This window comes from Patella vulgata, chromosome 9, assembly GCF_932274485.2.
Source record: "Patella vulgata chromosome 9, xgPatVulg1.2, whole genome shotgun sequence".
NCBI lineage: Eukaryota > Metazoa > Mollusca > Gastropoda > Patellidae > Patella > Patella vulgata.
The window spans coordinates 4,906,240-4,921,429 of record NC_065887.2 but is presented as its reverse complement, the minus strand read 5'-3'; the positions used below and the strand labels follow the sequence as shown (position 1 = coordinate 4,921,429).

General features: G+C 34.9%; 1 protein-coding gene across 2 annotated transcripts; it reads right to left on the bottom strand.

Annotated features, from left to right (window-relative positions):
- Window positions 1-1,761: 1,761 nt before the first annotated feature.
- Window positions 1,762-15,108, bottom strand: LOC126832516 (adhesive plaque matrix protein 2). 2 transcript variants are annotated; one of them, XM_056103407.1, is made up of 12 exons: window positions 14,871-15,108; window positions 10,603-10,710; window positions 10,320-10,427; window positions 8,168-8,275; window positions 7,887-7,994; window positions 6,070-6,132; window positions 5,285-5,356; window positions 4,422-4,472; window positions 4,100-4,168; window positions 3,768-3,842; window positions 3,092-3,151; window positions 1,762-1,932 (listed from the first exon to the last, which is right to left on the bottom strand). In XM_056103407.1, the coding sequence occupies exons 1-12, from the start codon at window positions 15,031-15,033 to the stop codon at window positions 1,898-1,900; spliced, it is 1,020 nt and encodes a 339-aa protein (XP_055959382.1). In that variant the 5' UTR covers window positions 15,034-15,108; the 3' UTR covers window positions 1,762-1,897. The 2 variants fall into 2 exon arrangements, with proteins under 2 accessions (XP_055959382.1, XP_055959383.1); XM_056103408.1 differs by lacking the exons at window positions 10,320-10,427; window positions 10,603-10,710; window positions 14,871-15,108 and adding an exon at window positions 9,549-10,290.
- Window positions 15,109-15,190: the final 82 nt, after the last annotated feature.

Below are 15,190 nucleotides of genomic sequence, written 5' to 3'. Positions count from 1 at the left end.
TTTATATTAATTTGCTTCCTTCTGGTTTGGGTGTATAATATATGTAGGCTTATATTAATTTGGTTCCATCTGGTTTGGGTGTATAATATATGTAGGCTTATATTAATTTGCTTCTTTCTGTCTCGGGTGTATAATATAAGTAGGCTTATATTAATTTTACGGAGTGGAACGTTTTGTATATGTAAATAGTTTTAAAACTATCGAACTTAATACTATAAATCACTGTCTTTTCATTCAGCATTCCAAATTATGGCATATACCCTCAGTGGGTGGGATATAGATAATATAAAATGACGTAACTAAATTAAACTATTTAGCTACCTTGCAATCCATGAGGGCACATCAGAATATTGTACTCACTAACCATATCTATTTCCCTGTAAAGTTTTATTGATTTCCTCGATCAAACTAACAACCATATCTATTTTCTTTAAAGTTTTCTTGATCTACGAGGTTTTAAAATTTCACATTGTTTGTACAATCTAAAGGGGGTTCCATTGATCTAATATTGTGGCATTGGGGTTTGAGGGAGTTCCCCATCATGCGTAAAAATAGTGAAAATCGGTCCCCGTCAGGTGCCGGTGCCTGCACTGTGCTCTCGCAAACGCATTCTTAACTATTATTTTAATGAAAAAATAATTCCACAAGTCACGTATACAATATACCTTATTTATAGCTGAAAAGTGTTATAAAATAATCATCTACTACATTATCACATTTCAAACCAAACACCTGATCTTCACCAAGAATCGAAATCTACACAACAAACTTGGTCTAATATATTCTTTTCTCGGGTGCCTATTCCCCGCTCCCCTTGAGCCATCGGACAACATGTTACAAATTGCACTTTTTACTTCACTTGCTGTGGATTTATTCACTTGCTGTGGACTTGCACCTTCAAGGTGTCCGAACCCTACCCCAAGCAGTGAAATAAAACTGTCAACTCCATTCCATGTGCCACTGCCGTGGGGAGTGTACATAACGACTATGATAGACTGTATATATAATCGTTTTTCCAATGGTAAATGGTGTACCTAAAAATTATAAATAACCTCCCTTGAAGGTCTTATCGTGACACACATACTTTTCTGATCCCTACAAATTCATACATGAGCTATGTTCAATCTGATTAAAATACAGATCTATATTTCGTTTCGTTATTTTTTATACTTTCAATGGCCTACACTACATGTGGATTACCCACAGTTCCGTGAAAAACACGCCTAAAAGCTCGCCGTAACAGACCGTTTCATTGGCTTATCCCTGACACCATTCAGAACACGAGTTAAATAACAACTCTTCCAGATCCAAGTGTAGTAAAGACAAGTAAAACGAAATTTTGAACTATAAAAACGAAACGAAATAGGATCTGTGTTTTAACCAGATTGTCCTTTCATACCAACCATTTATCGAGCAAACGAAAAAAAACCCATCTGATTTTAAGCCAAAATGACACGTTTGACACCAGACACGTTCAGAATACGAAATGATATAGTAATGTGATACAAGTTGGTTGATTTGTGTAACTCATTTCATCACCATCTTTATGTGACTCGAAAGGTAACTTTGGGCAAATCGTGTCACTTTAAATGTTTTCCAGTTACAAACTTACAAATGAAATGAAGTGGGGGCTTCAGAATCTTAACTTTACTGTTCTGCATAAATCGGGATGAAGAGGTATATAACGGAATGTGTGACATTAAAGAAGATATTGATGACAGCCACATAAGGTGAACAAAATAAACAACAAACAAAGAAATATCAAACATAAAGTCTGTTTATTTTGTGATGTAGGTTATATTTTGATATCTTGTACTTGTTAGTATCTCGTTGTTTTCAGGAAGTACATATTTTAATATAATAATAGTTGGTCTCTGAACAACATAAACTAGATTGATTACAAAGCACAATATGATTCTCCACATTTAACAACTGAAAAATACAAAACATGGTTTATATATTACAAATAAACAAGCCGCAACAATCCTTCCAGGTCATAAAATTGACTTACTGTGTATATAAGAAAACAAGATTCGTTGGAAAAGCAATATGTTTTACATCATAATGTTAATCAAGTAAATTTTAATGGATTGAAACAGGTGTTTGACGATGCCATGGTGGTTCAATTTTAGTGGCCGGATAATCCCTGTATTGACTAAAGACTTTAATCATGAGTTTACTAAAAAATAACATTACATTTTATCACGTCATTTTGACGATGCCATGGTGGTTAATAATCTATGCGTTTACCATGGAGCTTATTTATGGTCATTTATTGTTTATTTAATAACTGACAGCCATTGTCCGGCGGATATCGATGGAGAGTTCAAACTATTTGTTTATTGGCTGTAGATTTACGTTAAGTGAATAAAGTAGTTTAAATGAAATGAAATGAAATGAAATGGGGTTTAACGTCCTACTGTTCTGCTCCTATACTGGGCTAATGAAGACGGGCATACGCCATACAGTGTGCTATGAGGGAAAATTTGCCCGGGCAGCGGCACTATCGTCTACTCTTATATCGAATTCCAACTGCCAGGGGATCTTTCACGTGCATTCCAATATATACACGGGACCTCGGTTTTTCGTCCCATCCGAACGACTAGACAGCTGTCCTTGTTAGGCCCTCTGTTCTGCATCACTGACAAGGGGGAACCACGCCGGAAAAAGTAGTTTAAAAGTAGGTCTGATTTGATTTTACTATATATGAAAAACAGATAGTGTAAAACTTTAGTACATCATGGTAGATGATTAATAAATGAAATGAAATGGGGTTTAACGTCCTACTGTTTTGCTCCGAAGTAGGCTAATGAAGACGGGCATGCGCCATACAGTGTGCTATGAGGGAAATTTTGCCCGGACAGCGGCACTACGGCCTACTCTTATATCGAATTCCAACTGTCAAGGGATCTTCTACGCTCGAGGGGCTCGAGTCTTCTCTGACTTATTTAAATAAAGACGATAAACATGCTTATATATACAAATCAGGTTATATTGATGGGTGATATATACATATCAGGTTATACTGGTGGGTGATATATACATATATAATATTGATGGGTAATATATAAATAGAATAGTGAATATTTACATGCACAGTATCCACCAATACATGGGTTCCCACGACAATCCTTGTCTTCCACACACGTGACTATAAATATAACGAATGTATCATTATACATAACAATATCAAACTATCTATCAGTACATATGTGCAGTCAAGATGGTGGGGGGCATAACAGCCCCTCAACACGAATGATAAGGTCTTTTCGGGACTAACACTACAAGCTCTATTTCGGCCAGGGGGTGGTCGTTACAGATGATTAAAGCATTTACTACTATATGGATAGCAGGTCATATAATAATAAGATTGAGAGTTACACCACTTGGAAACCCAACCCCTTTTATAAGATCAAATATTGGCCGACAGTCTGATTAGAAAACCGTGTTATTATATAATGTTTATAATTGACCTTACAGTGTTTGATATAGTATTTAAAACAGGCTCTGAACAGACTGTCTTTACATGATGATCATATCCCCAACAGTTGTATTCATCACACAATAATAGAAATGAGCTAGATTTACAGATATCTAGAAATACTATATTTGAAATATATAAATACATCTGGTTTGCATAAATGAACCACTGTCTATAACATATATAAATATATCGGGTTTGTATAAATGACCCACTGTCTATAACATATATAAATATATCGGGTTTGTATAAATGAGTCACTGTCTATAATATAAATCATATTTACCGAGACAAGCACCACCCGAACAAATGCCAAAAACACTATTGTAGAAGCAATCACCATTCTTACATGCATTTCTAGCTATAATGAAGATCATTTACACTATACAACTGTGCTTTCAAATGATAAACATGATCTGGTAGACAAATTTGTCTACGATATCACCCTTGGTGGAAGTGGACCTCAAACGCCAGGACAGACCGGCCTGGTAGACAAAGTACAACATTTGACAAATCATACAACATAGGATAGTGTTACTAAATGTTGAAGGATGAAGTAGAACAGTATTACCAATAGAAATAGAAGTGTCAATAACATAATATCTATATCATACTTACGTCGACACGTGTCATTTACACATTTATCAATACCGCTACAGAATTCACCATCCCCACCACATGATTCACCTGAAACAATTGAACTATTGGAGTACTGGACACTATTACAATACTTGTGGTTTATTTACAGTTTCTCTCACCTAGGCTTAAACATGGTTATATATATATAGTTTTCATTGTGCTGTTACATTGATAGTGTATATCGTCATTCATTTGATCATATCATTCCTAACATGCCAATATGTACTGGTTCAATGACTGTAGATCAACTAAATATTATCAAATTATATAATGTTATAAGCTAGTAAGACAAACAACATACCTTTAAAACCACAAGCGTTATATATGCCATCTATAGTCCCACAATTGCCACCTGAAATATAAAACGTGTATATAACACCAAATTAACGGTAAACCTTTTGTAGGATTGTGTTAACGATGGTCATGCCCTGTTTTCAGACTGTATCGTGAATTCGTTATGCAATTTATTAAAGATACATCATGGGAGATTAGATGAAGAGCTGACAGTTCTCACTATAAGAGTTAAAAACTAGATGATGTAAAGGGGATTTGCTGAACATTTCAGTCAAATTGATCCACTCTGAACTGAGAGTTTAGCGATTGAATTTTAGGACTAGCCTCCATCATCATTACGAAAGTCGGTACGATATAAACATGGTCCCGCTTATTCATTTTTTGATTTAATCATCGATGAGTGTTGACCAGCAGATCGGATTGTAATACAGTAAATAGCGCAGGTTAGCGATGATATCGAGAGTTGATTATGGTCTGGATAAGTTAATTAATATCCAATTAATAGTTTATATAACCTTTCAGGCCTAAATAAAAACCTGCAAAAGGCCGATTTAGCACTTGCATAATGTATGTTTAAATCCCGGTTAAAATATCAACAGTTTGTAAACATGGTAAAATCAGGAAGTCGTACAGCTTCATAGTTTTTACCAAGATTTCAATATTTTTTTATTAAGTCTTGACAATGTTGGATAGTTTTGATGATACTTTTCATTAATTTTATTGTATTTGATAATCTTTTGAACTGGAGTTCCAATTCATCTGTTTATAAGGTTATGGGTAACGCTCTAATACCATTTAGCAATTCAATCCAGAGCTACGATAATAAAATTGTATACATTAATCAACAGAAAGGTAACATGTTATACTTACCGCGGTTTACACAGTTATCATCAATGCACACTTCGTTGAAACCACTACAGATTTTACCACTACAATTGTTAGCTGAAAAATACAACCAAATTACAGGATAGATGATTGACAAATTAAATATTGTAGTTGAGGAAAAATTATGTTCTAGCCATATACTTATTTACCTATTCAGCAATATTACCAAGTGGCTACCATGAACGATACGCCCACATTTTGGAAGATATGGCCAGAGAACAAGCTACAAAAGCGATTTTTCGAACAATCAGGAGCCATATGCGTGAATATCGAAAGGATCCTTGGGGTATAAACATGCTTTACAAGTTTTATCAAAATCAGATAAAAATTGTAACCACAAGCTAAAAACGTGATGTTTTCTGCAACCAGGGGCTATAATCCACGAACATGCGATCCGATACATGCCAACATCGAAAGAAACCGATATCTTTGGGATATCAACCTATATTTTAAGTTTCGTCAAAATCAGATTAATATGGTGACCTGTAGAGTGTCCACAAACAAATGTGAGCAGACGGAAACTCGGATGGACGGACCTACGGACAGGGGCGACGATAACATACGTCCACATGAAAATACGGCTGTATACAAATGATTAAGGAATATGTCTTAGTTAATCCAAAAATTATATGATGGAATTTATATTTTATCAGTAAATACCATATTATAAATTCCATATAATTGTATCATGTGGTATACAACATTATAGTTTTTTCAGTGTTATTTGGATATTATATAACTGGATTGGTTTAGAAGACTAGGTATCTTACCATCGCTTTTACATCTTTGTATGATACACGTACCCCTACACTCTGTCACGTTACATTCTCTCACTGTAAAATATTATTATAATGTTGTTATTAGATATGAGATAAATCATTGTGCCCTGGATGTTAATCGCAGCATCTGATCATACGACTCACCACCTGGAACAGTGACCATTCAATAGAGAGACACAACACACAACACATTGTCCACATAAACATTTCGCATTCAGTCTAATGTGGTTCTTCTTGTTCCATATATATATATTTTTTGATAAGTTACCGCCTGTGATAAGTTTAAATCTATAGTTAGGTCCAGAAACATCTGTCATTGCATCAATTGGAATTTGTAATATATACGTCTACAGGGTGTCTTTCATTAATCAAATTATAGTTAACACTCTCTTTAACCGGTGTTGTGTATTCAGAATCTGAAATAGGAACAACGTGGCATCCATTCATTGTATTTTAGTTAAAATGCCAATATGATGTTTCCTCGCCATCTTTAATTGTGGTTGTGTTGCAATTTTCTAAATCAGTAAAACGTGGCGAACAGGCCCACACAACAGCCATGTCTCGAAAAATCACAGAAATCAACTGACTGAATCCGTCTGATTCGAAAGGAAAACTTGAAGATATTGACAAAAGGGGCGCTGTAGACAACGACCAGATAGATGACTCCAATCAGACTGTGTATCAAGTCCACCCAATAATAAATGAAGTCTCTTGAGCGTCCACAAGATGTAACAAATCGATTAAAGGAGATAACTCTGAGTAATAAATTTAATGCGATTAAAATCAATATTATTGTTCGTCTTATGAACATAAACACTGTGTATAAATATCACGCTAATCGAATTAAGTCTCAAAAACCCCAAGGTTATTGTGTCCTAAATGTGTGACGGACAGTCGGGCGATCGAATTGTACTAGTCCCCAGGCAGGCGACAGTACAGCAAACAGACAATTCATCCTAGCTTTTCTCTGTGAAACATTGTATGCATGTTACTAAGAGAGCAAGGTAGTACAAACTTACTTTGGCAATATTCTCCTATAAATCCAGGAGGACAGAATTCACAACAAATTCTGACGGATAACACGTGCCATTATTTATACAGGGGTTTTATATAGTACAGGGATTTACTAGAATTAAAGTTAAGAAATGTAGACCTCTGATATGTTAATAATCATTATGTGAGACAGTGAGTGATCATAATTCCAATTGTTAAGTATGGCATAATGTAATATGGATATTTCTTAACGAGTTAGAAATTACCAGGGATTTAAGTACAATAATGAACGAAACAAGTACTGGTGATGATATGAGACCCATTGAGATTTATAAATATACGCATGATAGATTAAATTTCCTGAATCTTGATCGTCTTGCGTTAAAAAAATGGGGCAGCCCACGCTGGGTCCGGTAAAGTAATAGTGAATATGAACCGGACCACCTCGTCTTGTGTAAAAATATACTAGTAACTATAAAGGAGGTCGATTATATGTGCATTTTATCGATTTCATGTGCGCCTCTGTCGGAATTAATCGATACATTGTTAGAACATTATTACATGGCCACGTGAAAACAATGTTACAAAGTATTTACGTTAATGTAAAGATTTAATTCAGATGGTATGGGTGAATTCTTATGTTAATCTGGTGTCGAACAAGGCTGCATCTTAATTTAAAGATTGAATTCAGATGTAATGGGTGAATTCTTATGTTAATCTGGTGTTAAATAAGCCTACATCCCGTAGGCTTGATTTGTTCATAATGAACGTATTGGCTGAAATTATTATGACAATAAAGAATGTACGCAACTTACCGTCACAGTTTTCTCCTAAATATCCTGTAACACAATTACAGCTGTAACCCTTATCAACTGGTGAACAAGTACCATTATTTTTACATGGGTTAGGTAGACACACATTCACTACAATTCAAATTTAATATGCTCACTATTTCCCTATATTTAATTAACCGAAATTGTTTCCTGTATATCTGTAAATACAATCAGTTCAACCCAATTTTACTCTCTCTCTCTCTCCCTCTCTCTCTCTCTCTCTCTCTCAGGAAATTATTGATACGACATACAATGTATCTTACCATCACAGTGTTCTCCTAGATACCCAGGAGTACAACTACAGCTGTAACCGTTATCAACTATTGAGCAGGCACCATTATGTTTACATGGATTTGGAGTACAGGCTGACCCTAGAAATAATAATATTAACTAAAGTAACAACTTTGATAGTTTTTCTATTCCATTATTACACAGTTACACATTGATTACATGGTAAATATTTATAAAAGATTGTTATAAACTTTTCAACTTGCATCGTAGTAAAATATTTTTTTACATGATGAAAACCGTTTTGGAATCGGTTAATAAATAAAAACGTGTTCTTTAATCTTTGAAACCACTGAAAAATATAATTGCCAGGGTACATCAAAGGAAAGTAAAAAACTGATAATAAAAAAAGCAATAGGGAAACCATACATAAACTAAATAAGGATTTAATAGTTGGACCATAATTAAGTGAAATATAAAATATAATATTAAAATGCTCCTAAATAAAATAGTCCTACAGTCTTCCACCCGATTGCGACACACATTTTACACAGGTTAAATAAAAGAAACAGCTAACTGGTTTACTAAATGAAAATTTAACAATTAGACCATAATTAAGTGGAATATAAGGATAGATTATGGATGTCGGAAATCATACACCACAGTCTTAACCACAAACTCCTAAATGATTATAGTCCTACACACTTCCTCCCAATAGACAGACACGTTGCCCAAGTTTAGTGTGGGGGAACCGTATTAGTAACAGAAAACTAGTTTTATACACATGCCATATCTATTGAAATTAGTTTTGCAAGTAGATTACAAGAGAAGAGAGACAAATAGAGTTTAACGTTCACTCGACACAAACCACGTCATTTCGGGACTAACATATGTTTCAATTTTATTTCAATAATTCGCTTGCGCGTAGGTGTCTTTAGCAGTAGTAGGGAACCGGAGGACCCGGAGAATAAACCACGAGGTTTGACAGACGACCATACTGCTTATCACGTACAACAGGGGAATTGGAACCTCATTAGTTGACTCAATGACAGGCCTTATGATACAACACGCACGCGCAAACCATTCGTCCATCCACCCCCCCCCCCCCCCGCTCACGTCCAGTTCAACAAAGTCAGTATTCAGAAATTGATATCGCTTAAAGTCGGATTTGTAAATAATATCGCTATGAAATGATCAATTTAGTGACATAGGGGGTTGTTTAAGAATTAAAAAAGTCTAGTCTCCAATTAAACGGATGGAGCATGTTACATGTAGTGAGGATTGTGAAATAATTGGAGAAGAAAGGTTGTCACCGAGCCGAAACTTTGTATATATTGTGGGATGCTAGACAGTGTAGTCGAAAATAACAAATATTTACAAATATAATATAAATACTTAAAAATAAAAAAAGCTCACTTTTGCAGCAGGATTCACACAGATAAGCCTCTTTTACCTCTGAACAACTGATGCATCTTGGATTTCGCATCCCTCCATATCGTGCCCAAGGCCACCCGCTCCTTTGTCCAGAGATAGTCACGACAGTGGTCAAGATCAACGCAATCAACCAAGTAACACGCATTACTTTGGCATAAGTATGGCATAATGTAATATGGATATTTCTTAACGAGTTAGAAATTACCAGGGAATTAAGTACAATAATGAATGAAACAAGTACTGGTGATGATATGAGACCCATTGAGATTTATAAATACACGCATGATAGATTAAATTTCCTGAATCATGATCGTCTTGCGTTAAAAAATGGGGCAGCCCACGCTGGGTCCGGTAAAGTAATAGTGAATATGAACCGGGCCACCTCGTCTTGTGTAAAAATATACTAGTAACTATAAAGGAGGTCGATTATATTTGAATTTTATCGATTTCATGTGCGCCTCTGTCGGAATTAATCGATACATTGTTAGAGCATTATTACATGGCCACGTGAAAACAATGTTACAAAGTATTTACGTTAATGTAAAGATTTAATTCAGATGTTATGGGTGAATTCTTATGTTAATCTGGTGTCGAACAAGGCTGCATCTTAATTTAAAGATTGAATTCAGATGTAATGGGTGAATTCTTATGTTAATCTGGTGTTAAATAAGCCTACATCCCGTAGGCTTGATTTGTTCATAATGAACGTATTGGCTGAAATTATTATGACAATAAAGAATGTACGCAACTTACCGTCACAGTTTTCTCCTAAATATCCTGTAACACAATTACAGCTGTAACCCTTATCAACTGGTGAACAAGTACCATTATTTTTACATGGGTTAGGTAGACACACATTCACTACAATTCAAATTTAATATGCTCACTATTTCCCTATATTTAATTAACCGAAATTGTTTCCTGTATATCTGTAAATACAATCAGTTCAACCCAATTTTACTCTCTCTCTCTCCCCCTCTCTCTCTCTCTCTCTCTCTCTCAGGAAATTATTGATACGACATACAATGTATCTTACCATCACAGTGTTCTCCTAGATACCCAGGAGTACAACTACAGCTGTAACCGTTATCAACTATTGAGCAGGCACCATTATGTTTACATGGATTTGGAGTACAGGCTGACCCTAGAATTAATAATATTAACTAAAGTAACAACTTTGATAGTTTTTCTATTCCATTATTACACAGTTACACATTGATTACATGGTAAATATTTATAAAAGATTGTTATAAACTTTTCAACTTGCATCGTAGTAAAATATTTTTTTTACCATGATGAAAACCATTTTGGAATCGGTTAATAAATAAAAACGTGTTCTTTGATCTTTGCAACCACTGAAAAATATAATTGCCTGAGTGCGGGAATGGTCAATCAAACATCTTTCGTTTTTTCGTCATGTCACCTCGTCATGTCCCAAGGGCACCAATTAGTCCGAGGGCTCGGAGCTACCCTGTCCGCCCCGACAAATATGAAACAATGGACGCCTCTAAGTTTTCTTTTGGTTTTAATTTGATAAAGCATGGTAGACATTATATTATATACGTCGACAGTCCACCTCACCGGTACTTGAAGGGGTTACAATTTATTACATTATCATCTCTAGCATACTACAATATATACAAAGTATATCACGCGCCATATTGTTCTGACTCTGTAAAGACATTTCTTCCTCGATTCTCTCACAATACATGTAGCATTCTTTTTTAGTTTTATTGGACACTAGACTTTATTTATTGACTGAACCTTCGTAAAGTTTAAACGGATTTCTTTGATTATGGACAAACTACTTAACTTTGGTTAGTATAAACTTACCCGTGTGTTTGAAATCAACTCTCCTTCAGTTCAATAAAATCCATTGCACAATTTAATATCCCAACGAATAACAAAGTTCTATCTGACAAATTTTACTATTTACTTGTATTTTCGACTGAGTAAAAGACAACAATGCTTTCGTCGCATGTTGGGCGAAACCAGGGCAGCTGTTGTGTGGGTGGTTTAATTTTGACAGATAGTTTGACAAGATCAAAGGCATGGCAATAACCAGATCAATCAAAGGCAAGGTGTATATATAGGTTTAGTGAGGCAACTGGTGATTAGCATTAATTAACATTGAAAATATTAATAATTAATCGTAGGGGTAAATAATTGAGACAGACAACAAATAATGACAAGTCAGAAGCCACACATACATGAGGCCAGGGTACATCAAAGGAAAGTAAAAAACTGATAATAAAAAAAGCAATAGGGAAACCATACATAAACTAAATAAGGATTTAATAGTTGGACCATAATTAAGTGAAATATAAAATATAATATTAAAATGCTCCTAAATAAAATGGTCCTACAGTCTTCCACCCGATTGCGACACACATTTTACACAGGTTAAATAAAAGAAACAGCTACTGTGTGAACCATCGTAAATTTTAAACGGATTTCTTCGATTATGAACAAACTACTTAACTTTGGTTATTATAAACTTACCTGTGTGTTTGTAATGAACTCCCGTTCGATAAAATCCATTGCACAACTAATTATCACAACGATGAGAACAAGTTCTCTCTTGAAAAATTTGAAAATTTACTTGTAATTTCGACAGAGTCGATGTCAACAATGTCTTCGTGACGTATTGGTCGAATCCAATATACCTGTTGCGGGGGTTGGTTAACATTGAAAGATAGTTTGACAGCGCGATCATTTTGATCGTATATGGGTTTGGGCGACGAAAAATATCAATTGAAGGCAATTACATAGGAGATTTATATGGAAACCATTGATCGCCAGTCTATCAAATTTTCTTCACAATTGCACGGATACTCGTAAAAATAAAGTCATGTATAAACTATATATATCCTATCTTCTTTATGTTATAAATAATTTAACAAGGATCATGAAGCTTACCTCCGAATTCTCTGAGTGTATTTTTAATTTTATACGCATTCTTTCGATCGAATAATAACCGCTTCAGTAACATATATAATGGTATATAATGCTACTAAGCCCCTATGACCCCGTAAGAAGCGGAACATTAATTCTCGATTCGACAGTTTTGACCGAAGTGTGATAAAGCCCGTAAAACGAATGTGTAGTTGTGTTTGTGCGGCATGCGTGTTCAAAAGTAAATAATCCCATCCGAGTCGCTAATCAAATAATTAGAACAAAATATTTCAAAAAGTAAAGCTATAAAATTTGCAGAGATTTTACTAGAATGTAAAAGACGGTAACTAAATACAGGAATGCGGGTAGTTATGTGTGCAAACGCTCAAACTCAATGCCAATTGTCGTAGGTATCCAGACCACTCGGACCAAAGACTACTCGGACTAAGACCAGTCGGACCAAAACAAGACCAGTCGGACCAATTAAATTATATTATAAGGCTAGACAATATGCTATTTATTTATTATTATATCACAATACAATTAGGCAAATAATTCTTATACGGAATTCTTATATTTAGAGTTGTTTAGTTCAATTTTGTGTACGGAAAATAAATCAACGATTAGTTTTAAAATTAATAAATAATGGTGCCAAAAAAAATATCAATCTAATTTTTCTTATTTACTCTTGCAATGAGACTCGGTATGTCCAGACTTTTGACAGTTTCTACATATACGGGTATACTGTTCTTGTCTGATAGCCTAATTTTACTTTTTCCACATTCGCGGTATCCCCAGTGGTTTCATTCCGTTCTACCCCACTAACCCCTGGGTTACTATATAGGGGGGGGGGGAGACACGTTTTCAAGTTATCCGCCCTTGATGCGTTAATATAAACATCACATAATAATACGAAGACCGGACGTTTATATGCCCCTTTTTAAACGTGACTACAAGTGTGGTTCTCGATATTTTGCGATTTGGAATACAATTATCAATTTATTCAAACAACACGTTGTTATTAGTTCGAGTAGTCATATTAAAACACACACAATTAGAAATTTATTCAAATAACACTTTATTATTGGTTTTGAGTAGTCATATTACAATAAACACAATTATCAATTTATTAAAATAACACTTTATTATTGGTTCGAGTAATCATATTAAAACAAACGCAATTATCAATTTATTAAAACAACACTTTATTATTGGTCCGAGTCGTCTTTCTGTTGGGTCCGAATAGTCTTTTTGTATGTTCCGAGTAGTCTATTTGATTGGGCTGAGTGGTCTATCAGTTGGTCCGACTGGTCTTGACCCGAGTGGTCTTTGGTCCGAGTGGTCATGGATTCTTGTCGTAATTGTACTTGAATTTCCTATGCTGTCACCCCTAATACGAAATGATATCTTCCGCAGAGTGACGTAACCATCTTCCATATTGGTATTTTTCTCTGGGAAAAGTTTGTGATATTTCAATTTTTCAAGAGAGAACTTGTTTTCATCGTTGTGATAATTAATTGTGCAATGGATTTTATCGAACGGGAGTTCATTACAAACACACAGGTAAGTTTATAATAACCAAAGTTAAGTAGTTTGTTCATAATCGAAGAAATCCGTTTAAAATTTACCAAGACTCAGACAGTAACTGGTTTACTAAATGAAAATTTAACAATTAGACCATAATTAAGTGGAATATAAGGATAGATTATGGATGTCGGAAATCATACACCACAGTCTTAACCACAAACTCATAAATGATTATAGTCCTACACACTTCCTCCCAATAGACAGACACGTTGCACACGATTAGTGTGGGGGAACCGTATTAGTTACAGAAAACTAGTTTTATACACATGCCATATCTATTGAAATTAGTTTTGCAAGTAGATTACAAGAGAAGAGAGAAAAATAGAGTTTAACGTTCACTCGACACAAACCACGTCATTTCGGGACTAACATATGTTTCAATTTTATTTCAATAATTCGCTTGCGCGTAGGTGTCTTTAGCAGTAGTAGGGAACCGGAGGACCCGGAGAATAAACCACGAGGTTTGACAGACGACAGATGCACCAGTTGTGTTAGGAAATAAAATCAGTAACTGCTTATCACGTCCAGTTCAACAAAGTCAGTATTCAGAAATTGATATCGCTTAAAGTCGGATTTGTAAATAATATCGCTATGAAATGATCAATTTAGTGACATAGGGGGTTGTTTAAGAATTAAAAAAGTCTAGTCTCCAATTAAACGGATGGAGCATGTTACATGTAGTGAGGATTGTGAAATAATTGGAGAAGAAAGGTTGTCACCGAGCCGAAACTTTGTATATATTGTGGGATGCTAGACAGTGTAGTCGAAAATAACAAATATTTACAAATATAATATAAATATTTAAAAATAAAAAAAGCTCACTTTTGCAGCAGGTTTCACACAGATAAGCCTCTTTTACCTCTGAACAACTGATGCATCTTGGATTTCGCATCCCTCCATATCGTGCCCAAGGCCACCCGCTCCTTTGTCCAGAGATAGTCACGACAGTGGTCAAGATCAACGCAATCAACCAAGTAACATGCATGATGATAATACTATAATACTATACTATAGCTCAAGAGTACGTGAAACAATTAGACTGTTGAACACGGAGTTTATCGTTTGTTTTATACACAGATACCTGATCACAGATGTTGTTTTGTTCATTATGTTTTTGGGGGTGTTCTTCCAACTAATAATAT